At 38.7% G+C, this 15,647-nt stretch overlaps 1 protein-coding gene across 2 annotated transcripts in view; it reads left to right on the top strand.

Moving 5' to 3' along the window:
- LOC130175375 (potassium voltage-gated channel subfamily D member 3-like) overlaps positions 1–15,647 on the top strand; it is an 80,175-nt gene that overhangs the window by 50,990 nt on the left and 13,538 nt on the right. For both annotated transcript variants that reach the window (XM_056385834.1, XM_056385826.1), the window contains exon 3: positions 10,612–10,774. In XM_056385834.1, coding sequence (XP_056241809.1) covers positions 10,612–10,774 — 163 coding nt within the window. The remainder of the gene's footprint in view (positions 1–10,611; positions 10,775–15,647) is intronic.

The raw sequence follows: 15,647 nt of genomic DNA, 5'->3' as shown, positions 1-15,647 counted from the left end.
GTAGAAGAGGTGTAAATGTAAAAGAATTTTGAATGCAAAATGTGCAGTTCTCATAAAATCTTAATAATGCTATTTTATGTTGCTATTGGCCTTACATATTTTTGTAAAATGTTACAATAAACAACTTTGGGCCGGAAACATCCTTCAACTTTGATCTGCCATATTTACCATAGTTGTAAATGCACACAGTTTCCCTGTGCACTGAGGGACTGTTACTGACATAATTACACTCAGTGCGTTCACTTTTGTTTAAACCTCCAAATGAAGTGGTTGGGTAATCTGGGTAAAATGTTTAGTTTTTTGCAAACTGTCTGGCAAATTTGTCTCAGCCAATACTTACAAAAATATGATGTAATTAACTGAAGTTATACTTTGAAGTTCTAATCTTTAATATTTCAGTTCTTTTTCATTTGGTGACACCAAGCAGCTGAAAAATGACCATTCAAGTGCGGAAAACTCCAGTTCCTTGAATGGCCACTTGAGGCTGACTCCAGAAGCAAGTGAATTATCACAGACTCCCATGTTGAAATCCTCAACTTTACAGCAGAAATAAACATGTTTACCGCCTGGTACAAACAGCGGTTTTGGTCTCTACGGATAATTTCCCCCTTTGTGGCAGCTGTACGGGGGGTTCATTTTTATATAACTCCTCTGTTTAAATTTTATTCAGGCTTCAAGTTATGCATAATTGAGGGCGTGGCCGCTTTGAGTGACAGGTCGGTGAGTGTATGCTTGCCACATTTTTTGTATTAGCCAGGAGTCAGATCACAGCCAAGATGGCGATGGTGGAGCCAGCACACTCTGAGCTTCAAAACTGCTCCTTAGAAACCTGACACCCATAGTTACCGTGGTAACAGCAAGTGTAGTCTATTGCTTCAGGTCTCAAAATTAAGCAAAGACTCCTTAAGCAGCTGCTTTGTCCGAAATACAACAGAGGAGTAACTGGTGTTATCTGTTTAGAGTGAAGCCAAATCAGCTCGCGATGTTAAAATAAAGAAGTCAATAACTGGATTTTCTCCATGATGCCATGTGAAAATGTGATCCAGTTTTATGCTCCAATATTTAAAACTGATCCTATGTTTTAAAAAAAAAAAGAAAAAACGTTTCCCAATGTTTTGCCTTAGGCTGAATATCAATGAGGTAAAATTACAAACAGAAATGCTGCATTACATGGATCCATTGTTTCCTGTGAAATGCTTGTGCATGTGAAGACAATTTGAATCCACAACAGGAATATTTGACTCTGCCATAGAGAGCTAATTTAGTGTGAAGACATTAAAATGGCAATTGCTGAAAAAATTGCTGACCATAAACAGTATCGGAAAACGGTTTGTGATTTCATGAAAATCTTGAGGATTATAACTTTAAGACCTTGGGGAGTTGTTTTTTTTTTTTTTTTTTGCCAATTCCTCTCACCTACTGGGAGAAAGACACGGAGTAAGATGAGAAAAGTGAAGCTAAAAGTAACTCTCTGTCTAAAAAAGAGGCAATCAATATTAGATTAAAAGAAATTATAGTGTAGAATTATTTTATCTGATATCAATGTCTAATGCAAGTTATTACCTTCATTTGACATAAGTTTTCTTTATGTCCATGTTTTTAAAATGGTCACAAATTGTCTGTTGATCAGCTTTGTTTGGGTGATTGTTTGGAAAATGTCAGTCCACTTTGTCAGATACTCAAACTGTGCACTTGTATCTACAGTGGAATTATCCAGCGCTGATTCTAGCCTGTGTTCATTTATCTTCATGAAAACTATGACGATAAATGTTTGTTGACGACCTATTTTTCACGGCAAAAACAAATAAAAAAAATGACCTTTTGAAAACCAGAAATATGATCAATTGCAGCTAATAAAATCTAAACAGTAATGTCAAAGATGGACAAATGTTTCAATGCAATGTCTTTTTCAACAACCTGCATGCATCTGTGGGAGCACACTAGAGCTCATGATTAGTAAAACAGCTCATGATTGAGCCGCTGAACCTGTTCCAGCACTATTAACAACAAACACCTTGCAAAGTTATGTGTCCGTAATGTTACCTGACATTACCTGTTCTTGGAACAAATAGATTTATGGACTAAATGCATTTACAATCCACTGAGAATTAGACAATGAGCAGGAACATATCAGCTGAAACAAACTAGGCAGCACAACGACATTTGTAAAAAGATAAGCTAATGTATCCACCAGTGCTGTGGATATGGAGGTGACGTTAACATTACTTTACTTTTTCAGCTGTCTTCAGTGTTGCTATAGCAACTCCTCTCAATTAAACCCAGAAAATGAACATTACTTTGGTGAACAGGTGAGTGAGTCCACAGGTGTAGTAATGCTAGATTAGCAGGAGCAGCTATATTAGATTAAACAGAACCACTGTCTCTCATCTAAACAGACAGAATTTGGAAATGTGGATTTACTGAGTGGAGTCCGCCTGTGTGCTACTGCAGAGCAGTGACATGGACACATTGCGAGAAACAAATGTAACCGTGGTAACTATACACAAACATGGCGACAACTGCAGCCTCAAAATGCACTGAAGACACAAAAATTAAAAAACTAAATGACTAAAATTTGACTAAAACTAATACACATTTTTGTCAAAAGCCTAAAACTAAATCAAAAACTGCCAAAAATTAACACTGATTCTAGCGGTGTACTGTGAGAGCCATTCAGATTCAAGACAGATTATGTAAACATCATGCAAAGTGATCTCCTGTTAACCTGCACTGTCACACAGCAAATGTGCGTCTGGCAAAAAGCAATCAGAATTCAACAGCTTAGCAAATATTGAGGAGATTTATATAAATGTGTTGCATTTAATCCTTTAAAAACATGAAAGGATCAACCTGCATTTTGCAAATGGTTATTTTCAAAACTTAACATGTGCGTGTGTAGTGTTGAAAACAAATGAAATCATTCACATAACTGTCGTAATTATTACTTTGTTTTGGTGTTTGTGACTTTGAGATCAATTTAGCCTCATTACTGCAAATATATCTCTGTCCAAATGTCCTTTGTCGTACTGGTGTTGCAAGGGCTAAGACGCCCTCTACACTGCTAGAGTCCTTGGTGAATTACGGCAATAAATCCACCATTTTGTTTGTTAGCTTCAAATAAATTGCACTATTTGGACACCAGAGGCATTTGACTATTTACTAAATGTAATGAAGTTCTTGTTGAAGAGTAATGATCTCAGTGTTGGTGCAAAGTACACATGAACTTTACGATTTTGCCCTTCATGTCCTTCCTTTTAAAGTTTTGCCTTGTACTGCAGCCAGTGGCAAAGACGAGAGAGAGAGAGAGAGAGAGAGAGGTTGAGTTACAGTTCATAACAGAATTTCTTTCTTTCACTGTTTTCTTCTACTTGTCTTCTCATTTAAGAGCCCTAAAGAACCATTTTAAAATGCTCAGCTTTCACTCTCGTATCATGTATTTATTTGTTATGACCTCTAAAGGCTTCTAAAACATGGCTCCAATAATCCATGATGTCCGTTCTGGGACCTGCTTCAGCTGTAGCATCTGTCAGCAACAGTGCGCAGGTATAGCATTAGCAGCTAGGAGAGACTGTCTTCATTCATGGCACATGCCGTGTGACTTCTGATACTATCCAGCTGTGTTTTTCATAGTACTAAAAAGTATCTAATTTTTGTTTGTCTGTTTTTTTGATCCATCCATAATTAATGCTTTGGAGTTATTAGCTAACACTGTTTTCCACCAGAGGCCAGTGGGAATCCCACAATGACTCCACTTATCCCTGTTGTCATTCACAATAGCAACACCTTAATTCGCATGCCGTACATCTTAAGTGCTGTCTGCTATGGTAAATTAAAACATGTTTATACAGTAATGTGTTAAAAAGTCAGATGCATGAACTGTGCAAAACAACACTAATGCGGTTTGACTGTCTAATAGGTTTTATTGCAGTGAATTAATGCGCAGGAACGTGATGTGAAATATTTCGGAGTGGGTTTTAATCTGAAATAAATCCATCCTTCAGGTCGTGCTTTTGACTGCAGCCAGGGGTCTTTATAAGATAAGATGCATCACTATCAGTCATTTCTGAAAAAATAAGCAGTATAAATAGTAAGCCACTGTACAGCACATAGATATTTCAACTTTTGATCTTCTTCTTGGCATTCTGGAAATGTTCATATCCACAAGAGCAGGAAGGAAAAACGCCTACCCGCCCTCGAATGTGAGAATGTGTATGTATGTGTGTGTTGATTGATGACTTACATGTCTAGTGACTGTGGTAATTTTATAGGTTTTCATAGTATTTTTCAGGCATTCACATGTAGGCGATCAGTCTTCATGAAATAAATTGACAAATTACAGTCTAAGCTGTAAACACCTATGGGACACCTATATGATTAAAAAAAACAAACTAGTTTTGTCCCTATAGCTGTACTTATAACTGATAACCGTTTTCAGTGTTCGCCATTGCAGTTGAATAAGTTTGACTTGATTTGACTCTGCTGCTTTCAGTTCTGCCTCTCATGAGCAGCCAGATTGACTGTATTGGTGTCGTAGTGCCTTTCTGATGCTGCACGTCCGATCCAATTCTGTTTTGATGCCCATCATAGATCTATTAGGAGCACGCTGCACCGACCATGTGCTGTGGAAGCAACAGCAGAGCTTCTTTTAATGAAGAGCAGAACAAGCAAGAGATTGGAAAGGATAAAACACACGACTGAGTAAATTCCCTCACAATTGATTTTTCCACCCGCTTAGGTCTCTGTTTTAAACTGTGGCAGATGGAAAAAGAAAAATAATGAATGACTGTAGAAGATCATTTACCAGAGACAAAGCTGTACGGCTGTGTTTTGTACCTCGTTGCATTATTTAACTACTCGTTCAGCCTTTCCGTGAACAATTCATTGTTCACCTAATAAATTTGCATACTGACCTGTATGTCATGGTAGCATTTGTACGTCAGGATATTGATTTGAAAAGGTTAACAGCTGAGTCCAGCATCAAGGCAAATCCATATATTCACCATATTTGCTGATTCAGGAGACAAGCACCTCTCTGACCTGCTGTGTTTTGCATTATTTATACACAAACATTTATATTCCTGATTGTGATTGTCAGTGACTCCCTAATTAATCAAAATTATTTGAATGAGAAGCGGTTTCTTACTCTTGACATTTCACACTGCAGCTGTCGTGTTTTCCAGCCTGCTTCTCCACCGCTGAGTGAAACTGATGCAAATTTATATATCCGTTTATGCAAAATACACCCATGGGATTAGCCGCAATGCCTCACAAAATAATATGGACTGCTGCAAATAAATAAATACATGCTGGTGTTGTAAGTGACCTGGCTTGGGACAAAATTGCAAACAATTACATACACCACATACCGTTGTAGAGGGCGCGACACACCAGACACAAAGGAAAATAAACATTTATAATGGGAAAGTTGAGGAAATCATTTTATGTCCATATGGATGCAATCAGTCATTGGTTGGCTGCTTTTGTTTAACCCTTATTGACCCAGCTCCTTTTGGGAATGGTCCAACTAAAGTACATAACAAATTGATTTTTTTGGGGGGGGAGGGTCCTTGTATTGAATGGACATGAAGTTTTAGTTTGATTAACTACATTGTTGAATTGTCCCACTGCTTTGACATTAGGGAGACACCACTATTTTGACATTAACAAATGCCTGTTCTATTTTTAAAATGAGCGCAATTAATGAAAAGACGAGAATCTGATCAGTCATTACAAATATTACATATTCATATTCAGGGAACGATTGATAACACTAGAAGTCCCTGAAAGTTTTGCCTGTAATACTAACATGCCGAAGGCAGAACAGAGGCTGTGAAGACTGCATACATATAGTTTTTATATAAATGCATGGCACTTACAGTTTTACTAATCTGTGTCTGTTTTAGATTCTTAATTTTATTCTTATGTACTTATGTTTCATATTGCGTAATTGCTGTCTTTCTACAGTTTTAATGTCTTCAATTTTTAAATCATTGTATTACAGTACAGTATTTCATTAATAAATCAATATTGTCTCTCTAGTTTTTTCATTCTACATAGCACTTTATTTCTATTAATTATAAGTTTTACTGGTTGAAAAAAATGTACCATAATTATCATATTATCATTATTAGTTGTAGTAGCAGCAGTACATGAGACAATGTAAGACATGGTGCTGTGATTCAATCAAATCTTCATCATTTGGAAGCAAGTGAAAGGACAATAATTCCTTTAAAGACCATGTGCTCTGTGTGGCACGACCTTTTGATTACAAGGTGCATCTACGTTTTATAATGACAGAAAGTGGTTGGTCATAGCAGGTGATTAGCACTGAATGAAGAGATGGCCCCAGAGTGAAAGTGAGGTCGACCTCCTTTTATGCCCACATTAAAGTAACCATTCATCATTTAAGTATTTTTGGAGTTCATCTCCTTTAAATATGGCACCCTGTTGTGAACCCACATGCTGAGCAAAGTCTTGAATTATTCCGCTGTATCGCAGTTGTAATGATGTTTGACACATCATAGTGGGTATGCAATATCAAACGTCATTACAACAAAGCAGTCACAGCCAGGAGAATGTCATCTCTCATCAGCTGACAGACAGAGAGCGGAGCAAACTGTGAAATCATTTGTGTGATTGTCTGTCAGCCAGGAGCAGGACTCAGCAACAATAACAACAAGCCCTATGGTCAAATCTCCGTCGTTTGTTAATAATTTCGACTATTGCCTTCTGTGCCTGCAGTGCACATCAACCTGCCTGCCATGACTTCTACAAAAACCAGAAAAGTTTTACTCACAGGAAGAAGTTTGAGATTTAGTCACTATTACTGCCAACATGATTAATAACTCTGAGATCCACCAGCTCACACAGCTCATGTGTAGTTCACAATCATAACGGTGGAAGATTTACTAGATGAAAAACAAGCTAGACGGAGGCTATAATGGCTTAGAGAGAAAACCTATGAAGACGAGGACCAACTGATGTGTTTGGCAAATTTAACGCCATCTCAGATAAAACTGGGCTGAGGGTTGCTAGGGTAGAGTCAACTTCCCCAAATGTTACGTTACATGGCACTCTGATACAGTAGCATCCAGAACCAGCTCCCATGAAGTGAGCAAAGAAAACACAGCTCCTGGTCCTGAAGAGCACTTTTTCTAACATACCTTGTAACTCCCTTAAATAATGTATGTTTTTTGATGATGTGCAGCTTGGCCTTGTAGGTTGTTTTTGGTTTTAAAAAGGCAAAAAGAAAAAAGCACACCAACCCCAAAAACCCTTTAAATTTGAATATGGCTCTTACCTTCTCTTCAATCCTGCCAAGCTTTTGGAAATCCAAGCCTGCTGTGCCAAATTATGGCTGTAATGGACAATCATTGTTTAGCCAACGGTCAACTTAGCTGAGAGCTGAACTTGGTGGAGTGATGGGGCCTGGGCCAGGGAAGAACACATTACATTTTGGGGCAGATCCAGATGATTTAATAAGAATTTTCTTCTCTCAAGTCCTAAAGTGTATGTTGTATGACATTGGCCTTGGTGGAGGTTTACGCTCTCTGAGTGACTTTCTAGTTAAAATGTGATCAGTCAATCATTGCAAGTCAGAAATACTTCTCCATTTTTTTTTCTTTCAAAGAGGATTTGAGCAATATAATATTCTCTCTCGCACGTATTTATTCAGGCAGAGCAGAAGGCTGGTTTGTAGTAATCCCCCAGCTCTTCAGTTTGTGGGTAGTAAACAGGAGGTAGGTAAGTCTGATGATTATAGTGCTTTCAGCAATCGAGAGTGGGAGCTGTGGGCTATAAAAAAGTGGAAAGCCAGCACCCACCCAAGTCTGGGCAGAGAGTGGCCCTCAAGAGGCACAGTGGTCAACAGTGCATGGGGCTTACCTGTCAAGAGTCTCATTGTGTCTAGAACGCACTGGAGAGGAAACTCAGAGGAGCCAAAGAGGCCAAACAGCCAGAGAGGAAGAGAAAAAAGGGTCTTTTGACAAGTGCAAGTGTTTAAGTTAAACTTTGAGGCTCAAAATCAAACCCCTGTGTTTGATCTGTTTTATGCCTCTGCACCGGCAACAGCCGTGGCCCAAGGCTTTACGTTTTCGGGATGTCCGTCCATACGCACGTATGCACGTCCATCTTATTCTAGTAAACACAATGTGTCAGCGCTGTGAGGGAAGGTCTTCGAATCGGTCACAAACGTTCACTAGGACTCAAGGATAAACTGATTAAATTTTGATGGTCAAAGGTCAAAGTCACTGTGACCTCACAAAACACGTTTAGCCACAAGAATTCATATACAAATTACGAAAAATTTCACACAAATGTCTAATAGGATAGAATTATGACAATTTGAATCTTAAAGGGTCAAAGGTGAAATTCACTGTGACGTCATGATAATCAACAAAAACACTTACTGGCCATTACTCACTTAACTCAGGAACAGAAGGGGAGATTATGAACATATTTCACATTTGGTGAGATACTAAACTAGTGACACTAATCTTGGCTATACCCACCTTGAAACTATACTACTATACTATAGGTGTCCTGTGCTGCTGGGTTGAAGATGTGTGTGAAGCCTCCACGTTTTAGAATTTGTAGCTTCTTTGCAGCAACATCTATATTTGAAGCATTGTCTACTGTCATGGCTGCAACTTTGTATTCTATCAGAATCTGAGTTATTGGCCAAGGATGTCAACACATACAATCCAAACATACATTTAATACCATTAATTAAACTCTTCACTCCATATCCGAGTCTGGGCATGAGGCGCACAACCGCGAAACAGTAACTCTAGTTTTAGAGCGACCTTGAGATAATGGGTGGTATGCATTATATGCACTCGTCTCACCTGCTTGTTGCCCCCCACTCTTTTCTAATTCCTCTGTTTTTCTCTCAAAACACTACCTATTGTGCACCAGTAAACATTGTTTCCCATCACTTCACATCACATACTTAAACTTCATGTCAGCAGCCTCTCCAGGAGACAATTCCAGCGTCTTTTCTCACCCACTTACAAGCTTGCCCCACAAGTCTGTGTTTTTATATCAATTTGTTCCACTACACAACAGCAAGGCTTACAGCTTTGGCCAGCAAGTCGAACCTTGTTTTCTTCCAGGCCCTGGCTCCCACTGGAATGGCTTTGTTATGCCCAGACTGAGCTGAATAGATAGCAGCAGTGCTGTTTCTTCGCCTGTGTCCACCTGTTACAGCAGCTATTCATATGTGTAATCGAATTATCAGAAGTCCAAAGGAATCAGAGAACAGGCATTAAAATGAGTCTGCCGTCCTGTTAAAAAAAACAAGGCCATAGGTCAGGAGTATGCAATTAAAGCTCAAAGAGGTGCAGAAATTTCCTCAACAAAATAATAATGATTAAATGTTCTTTTTTTCATTTCAGTGAAAAATAAGGGCTGTGATAAGTACATAGTGTTTTGAAAAGTGTGCAACCTAAGATAAAGTACTTAATTTTATAAATGTTAAAAAAGCGTACCTTGATTTTATCCTTTTCTTTTTTGGTAACTCTTACAGTCTGAACCATTTTCTAATTAACAATCTCAATATATCTAAACAATAACTTTAACATCTCCTTTAACACCTCCACCTCATTTTTCTGACTATGTCTCTCGTCTCGTTTCTCCCCTGTGAGTGTATTTGCAGTTGCAGTGATTGGCTGAGTAGTGTAATGTGATTTACAATGCATGCAATTGGTCTGCGAGTTTCCCCTGAACCAGTGCCGTAAAACTAGAAAGGCTGTATTGGTTAGACTAGAAACACTCTGTCAAAATGTAATAATCCTCAATGATTTATAGGTTAGAGGTGTGGGACAAGACCCAGACACTGTCCTATCTGGACCTGCCGAGCACAAAGCAGCAGACAGACAGTTAGCGACTAGCTGGGGAACATAGTTCAGCACTGTGCTGCTAACAAGCCAGAAACTGACTTGACTGACTGACTGACAGGAGGTCAGACACATGACTACAAATGAATCCTAATGTTTTTCTCTATCTATTGGATGTACATGAGCAGCTGTTGTTGAACATAGTTACCATATCAACCTATAAGTCAGTGTCAGTGGTGTGTTTACAGCTCATTTCTGCTAGCCAAAAATCAGTTAAAGCAGATTCAATTCTATACTGAACAGTTCATTTAAAGGGACTTTTCTGTGTCCTTACAACTGTAATTTTCAGATTTATCAAATTCAATAAATGGTATTGTGGGATTTTTAGCAATGCACATAGAACACGTAGACATTCAAATAAAATACTTAGGAGTGCTTCCAGACACAGCCAGAGAAAGATCAGGGAAATACATCTGAGGCTTGCTGGAATAATTCAACCTTGGTGGTTCTGTAGAGTCAGTAATTACTGTATGTTGCCATTCAAATTGGCAAGAATATTCAAAAACTATATCCTCTCTTTTTTCATGTGCCATTTTTTTTTCCTGTGACACGCTCTTCTGCAATATTTTTTTTATGTATAGCATTAAACTTTTTTTCATGCACAAATTGAAAATGGGCATAAAAATAAGCGAATGGAAACATACCTATAGTGTATCCTAAGTAATAAATGTAGGTCAGCACTTTGTCTAACTCCTCTCATTTGTCTCATCTCTAGGTACGGAGACATGGTGCCAAAGACGATCGCTGGAAAGATCTTCGGCTCCATCTGCTCTCTGAGTGGTGTGCTGGTGATCGCCCTGCCCGTCCCCGTCATCGTCTCCAACTTCAGCCGCATCTACCACCAGAACCAGAGAGCAGACAAACGCCGTGCTCAGAAGGTAACAGTCAGCACCTTTAGCCGTCTGTAAGGACAGTCAAAAGAATATGTGTGGGTTGAATAATATGTGTGTGCGTGTGTGTTCGTCTCACAGCGTGTGAGCATAGATACTACCTGACCATTAGAAGTGCACGCTCTTGATTTTCAAAGGGCCAGAGTGGCACAGGGTTATTAGATATTGTTAAGTTAATGAGAGTGAATGGGAGATTGAAGTGTTGAGTAAAAACGCTGGGTGGGTGGACACTAATGGTTGTGCCTGAAAGACCTTTCAAAGGTTGTTTTTTTTAAGATTCAGATCATTAAAATAATGGCAGCGTGTTAAAAGATCTTGATGACAGATGAGTGTCTTTTTTTTTTACAAAATGTACAGAGGACACATTTATAAACTTTGAAAAAAGGTGATGGTGAAAAGGATTGACCCCAATTAGTGATTGTACGTCTGCACTGAAAATCACTGTCCCACAATTTATACACATTTTTACCCCACACACACACACACACTTGCACAGGAAATTTGTTGCCCTTCAGACCCACATTAGTCAATGTCCTTCTTCACATGCACACACCCCCCGTCTCTCTGTCTCTGTCTCTGTCTGTCTCTCTCTCTCTCTCTCTCTCTCTCTCTCTCTTTCTCTTTCTTTCTTGCACACACAGACACACACACTTCAGATCCAAGTAGCAAATGGTTGCTATCCACTCACTACACTCACCCAGTGGGCTTGACCTTTCTACAGGGCTAGATAAGAGTGTTATTAAGTTAGAGAGCAGCTGCTGATAGCTAATTGAGGAGGGAAAAAGTCTGGTTTGAATCTGAATTTTTTCTTTTATGCAATTCAAACACAATGGAGTGAGCTCCCCTTACACCTCTATGTGGTCCAGTTTGGCTCTCGTCAGATTGAATCCTGAGTGAAATCCATTTGACCAGTAAGCACTGAAGTAGTTGAGGGGAGACAGGGTGAATAAACGATTTATCCTGCCGGTTTGGGGATCATACCAGTAACGGTTTACAGTTTCAAGTCAGCGTCTCTGATATTTAATGGCACTGCTAGCTTGTGATGTTACAGTGATGTTCCATTGATATAGTTCATTGCATCCAATTCACACATGACCAAAGACCTTAAGAGCGAAGACAATTCTCAAGTTTTAATGATACAGCCTGATTTAGTTAGGTTCAAACAAAATGGATTTATGAACAGCTGGTGCTACCAAGTCCTGCTCACTGCCTACTGAATATTGTTTTGATATCAATATGTTTATGTGGGCATAAATAAACCAGTTTGCCTGAAACAAACTTACTTTTGAGTGACAGTGATTGGTTTTACCTTAGAAAATACTCACTGTAGATTCTGTCCAACACAACGTTGCAATACTATTAGTAGATTATTATCATAGTTTATAGTTACTCATAAAGTGAGAGTTGGCCAATATAATCTGGCAGCATCATTTCTAATTTAGATAACAGCCCCAAATGCAGCTGAAGCTGGTTATGTGATGATCTCTCTTTTTTTTTTCTTTTTGTGACTCATCCTGAACAAAATATTACAATACACCAAGGATATTTATAATTTGCTGACTGGCTGCAGGAGTCACATAGGTGTTGTAACATTCAAATATAGATACAACATCTCAGGCTGACCTGCTTTATAGCACAGAAAACAGCAACAATCTCATCCAGTCTGTCTATACTTGTAGAAACTATTGTTTTATATTGATTGTGAGGCTTTTCCCCTGAAGGGAATTTTTAATTTTCCTCATTCTTAGCGGTGGTTGTAAAACATGTCTTAGACCACGACGGGACAGTAAAACTCCTCAGTAAAACACATACTAATGAAGTTCTTTCACTGTTAGCAGCTCCTAGGGCTTACCCATCGCATTAAATCAGTGAGAGGAGAGACTCTGGGATACATAAGCTGCTATAAATGAAGAATTAATTTACAAAAACATTGTTGAGCTGTTAAATGAAAATTAAAAAGAATTAATATTTTGTTGCCGCTATTATTCTATGGTCATGAAGGAACCTCTCTCACCAGAAATGCATTATGCCAACAGACCAGCATCAACATTTGATGAGCAATACCTGCTGAACATTTTTTGCAAACTGATATTGTGGATATAAGTGATATTATATTAATCTGACACTAGACGCTATTGTTCTTTGAATGAATGACCGTGAGTGGGTCAAACTGTAGCCTTTACTCAAACAAATTAGTAATATTAGACTTAGAGGTGCATTTAGTAGCTGTTCTGGAGAGTTCTATCATATCATTTCTATCATAGCATCCCCTTGTCATGGTATTGTAGATGCTCTAATTTCCTTTTATTTTTAAATGACTTATTTTTTCACTTCTTCATGTTGGCTTAAAACCTGACATTCAATGTTCATACAACAGCTTTAAGCTAACATTGATAAGAAGTTCACAATGAATATTCACCAATGAGCAGTAATCTCCGACGACAGCCATACGTGCTCTTTGTTTTTCCCTATTGTATGAATTTGAGAGGAAGAGGAAGAAGAAAAAGAGGGAAACCAGGAGATCTGTTGTATATTAACCCTGTTTATCCATTCTCCCTCCTTCTATTACTGCATTTCTCCTGGCCTTCCCTCTCCTCTCTAGGTCTCATTCATCTTCATCCCTCTCTAACAGTAGGCAGCTCCAGGCTCCCATTACAATTATGTCGTCATCTGGGGATTTGACTTTACAAAAAGGTCCTCATGTACCCACCATAGCTTCATAGTCAGAAAATAGAAAGTAGAGAATCTCAGTTGGATTTAATGATAGTCGTTCCCCTCTAAATACTGCGTGCGTGTGTGTGTGTGCGTGTGTGTGCCTTGGTGAGTAGAGTTTCTCCTCGTCATGTTCAGCCACCCGCAGAGGGCATAACTAGCCAGAGGAACAACCCCTGATACTAATGTGCATAATTCCCTGACAAGGCAAAAAGAAAACTTCCCAGGAAGAAGACAACAGGTTCCTTTTTTTCATTATTATTATTATTCCTGCACAAATCAGCAGCACAGCGTATTGGCCATCAGTGTGTCGCTGAGCGTTGAGGCAGTAAATGGACTGAGGTCACGCTGGTAATGGGACAGCAAAGTTCAGTGGAGCCATGCAGAGATAGCAGGTTGTTGAGCAGGAAGAACAAAAAAAAAAGCCCACGACCAGAGACGTGAGGGCAAAACAAGATGATGGGAGACGAGACCAGAAAGAGAGGAGGAGGAGGCCGGACAGAAGAGAAAAGAGCAAGAGAAGACAAAGGAGACAGTCAGAGAGAGGAGAGGAAGAGAGGCTCAATGGGGTAGAGGAAATAAAAAAAAGAAAAGGTCTCTATGTGGAGTAGTTTCAAGGCTCACTTGTCTTCGAGGTGAACATTTCAGGCCTTTTTTTCCCTGGACTGCTGCACACTGGCTGTCTGACTGTCTGTCGCTGGTAATGTTGGAACATATAAGCTTGATTTGCTCTGTCGACCAAGACCACAGATGAGAAAGTAGAATAATGAGATTCCATCGTCCCTGGGCTTTGGTCAGAGTGTTGAGGAGGCAGATTAGGACTGTCTTTAAACAGACCGTAGCTTTATTTAGTGTGTTCAGCTCAAAGTTCTCCAGCCTTGAAATACTTCATCATCACCCTTCAGGAGGCATTCAACTTTAGAGATGAGTTTGTGAATTGCATGAATACTAATTTTTGGGGGATTTTAAACTAAAAAACTGACCTTTTCTTGATGTTTATCAAGTTCAGGAAAGGTTTTTATGACAAAACTATTAAATAGTATTTTACTGTTTCCATCAGAGTTTCATACTTTTTATACCTGTAAAGGCAGAATCGGTTATTTAAACAATACAGGGCAACAAATTTGTCCACTGACACCCATTTTATTTTAAAGCTGATTATAATAATAAAAACTATAACCATGTACTGTATATTTGCATCAGTTCCAGAGGTGAGGACTCAAGTCCTAATTTTCTTTCATAGAGAACTGATATTGATTCATTGCATCAGGATGCCTAAACATATCACTACAAATTGATATTGTATTTCAAGATATTTGGCAGAAAAAAAAAATATGTTAATAAACATAATTTCCTCATTACATTAATAGAAAGCATAATCCAGTCAGAGTTACATTTCCTAGTAACTTTAGTTATATAGAAACACAATTTTTCAGACACAGGGTTGGATTCATCTAGAAACATACACGTAGTCCACAAGAATAAAACCGTTATCCCAACATCAGTTCAACACTTACTTTAAGTGTTCCATTAGCAACACATTCGCTCCTCACAGGTATAGTGGCTGGCTCGGTTAGCAGTAAACTGATCATAGAAAATTAAAAATTCAACTAAATCACACATTGACAATGATAAAACAGCTGCAATTAAAGAGTACCTACAGATAAGGGCGTGTGAGGAGTACAAAGAGAGACCTGATCGGATCTGACAAAATGGTGGATGTAGCAATGTCAGTTAATCAGCACCTGTTGTAGCCACAGAATCAACTGGAACCAACTGTTGGTGAAAGATTAGATAATAATCTACATTTTTTCTAACAAATCCAACGATAAGACCAAAGGCTTCAACGACTTCATCCTACTGAAAAGTATAGCCTGTAGCCAAAGTCTGATATATCTTATTCCTCTGTGCCTCCATTGTTATCCAAAAACTTTGAAGTACGCATCAGAGAGCCACACGGTGAACTGGGGGACACACTCCATATTCTCATCCAGCTAATTTGGTTCTGTGAAAGCAGCCCGAGGATTGATTTGTTCATCCTAAATGAAGTTATTTTATGCTTCTGCTTTAAATAAAAGGCAAATTGAGTAGAGTGTTGAAACTTTGAACAGTTTTACCACTGTTTCCTGCACACTGACAAACTTTAGAT

This window comes from Seriola aureovittata, chromosome 2 (assembly GCF_021018895.1).
Source record: "Seriola aureovittata isolate HTS-2021-v1 ecotype China chromosome 2, ASM2101889v1, whole genome shotgun sequence".
In the NCBI taxonomy this organism is placed as follows: Eukaryota; Metazoa; Chordata; class Actinopteri; order Carangiformes; family Carangidae; genus Seriola; species Seriola aureovittata.
Note: the sequence above shows the minus strand (reverse complement) of the source record. Positions and strands in the feature narration are given on the sequence as shown.